This window comes from Perkinsus marinus (assembly GCF_000006405.1).
Source record: "Perkinsus marinus ATCC 50983 genomic scaffold scf_1104296971434, whole genome shotgun sequence".
Lineage (NCBI taxonomy): Eukaryota > Perkinsozoa > Perkinsida > Perkinsidae > Perkinsus > Perkinsus marinus.
In genome coordinates this window covers 204,667-205,935 of record NW_003202100.1, presented here as the reverse complement: position 1 = coordinate 205,935, position 1,269 = coordinate 204,667, and the positions used below count along the sequence as shown (strand labels likewise).

At 49.0% G+C, this 1,269-nt stretch overlaps 1 protein-coding gene across 1 annotated transcript in view; it reads right to left on the bottom strand.

The window, feature by feature from the left end:
* Pmar_PMAR010935 (rab2, putative) overlaps positions 1–710 on the bottom strand; it is a gene marked incomplete at both ends in the record, with an annotated part of 1,184 nt that extends 474 nt beyond the window's left edge. Inside the window, one exon of the mRNA XM_002766908.1 lies at positions 1–710. This exon is cut by the window's left edge and continues 4 nt beyond it. Within this exon, the coding sequence (XP_002766954.1) occupies positions 1–710 (710 nt within the window).
* Positions 711–1,269: the final 559 nt, after the last annotated feature.

Genomic DNA, 1,269 nt, shown 5'->3' with positions numbered 1-1,269 from the left:
TCAATCATACCCATTTGGAGCTGCAGGAGGACCTGCCTCGCAGAGTTGAAGAAGCAGTCTCGGACATGTTGACCGGTCTTGGCGGAGGTCTCCATGAACAACAATCCGTTCTCACGAGCGAATCTTGCGGCTTCCTCAGCGGTCACCTCACGGCCCAGGACATCAGCCTTGTTGCCGATCAAAACCTTAGTTAGGGTCCTGTCAAGCGCCGGTAGAGTGTCCTGTATGAATTTGATCAGTTCATCGTATGACTCTCGCCTGCTGATATCGTAGACGAAGAAAATAACGGCAGCACCGTGACAATAGGAAGCAGTGTACTTGCCCCACACGGTATCCCACATCTGCAACTTGATCCGATCGTTGTCAACATCAGCTATAGTTTTGGAGAACTCCACACCAGTAGTAGGGGTAGAGGCAACTCGGAAGACGTTCTCAGTAAACATAAGTCTGAGATTCGTCTTACCAACACCAGAGGGGCCAACGAGAGCGTACTGGAGGGAATAGGACCAGTCGTGGAGATGTCGGGAAGTGCTTTGACGCTGATAGAGTTCAGAAGTCAGAAGATGATACCACTCGATAAGAGCCTCGGTGGGGGCAGCAGCCACGATATCATGCATGGGCAACAGACGGACATCAAAGTTGGCCTTGGTGTTCACGGACTTAGGAGCACGAGCGGGGAGGGTCAATGATGTCGAAGCGGATTTTTTCATATTATTTAAGGAGGCCATGAGAGGCAGCGAGACTAGAACAGCTGCAGACACAGTGTGGGAGAATATGCACGTGGCCAGCTACGTATGTTGGTAAGGAGAAATTCCGACGAAATTTTGGGAAGTTCTCATTGGTTTCTAGACACTTCTACACGAGTTCCTATGTGAACCTCAATAGTAAGCTAGGAAACTCATAAGCTCAGCTGAAGAGAGCAAACAAATAGTCCAATACTGACACGCCAGTCGAATTAAGCCACGACGGGCACACAAGGAGTGGTCCCGAAGGAGTTCAAACAACAGAGCCTTCAACCTATACAAATTTAGTAATGAATGATCAACGCCATCGTTACCCTAATTTTCAACGAAGTGCTCAGGTTAACGATGCTAAAAGCTTTAACTGCAAGGGCACTCATATTTCAGCCGAACATCCACACGGGGTGGGGACAGCAAGATACGTGAGATCATTTCCTCGAGACAGAGACATACATCAGTGGATTTGGCCCTACGAGACGTCTGTTTTGTTGAGGAAGTCGCATCCAGTGCGTTGTAGTGAGACAGCGAG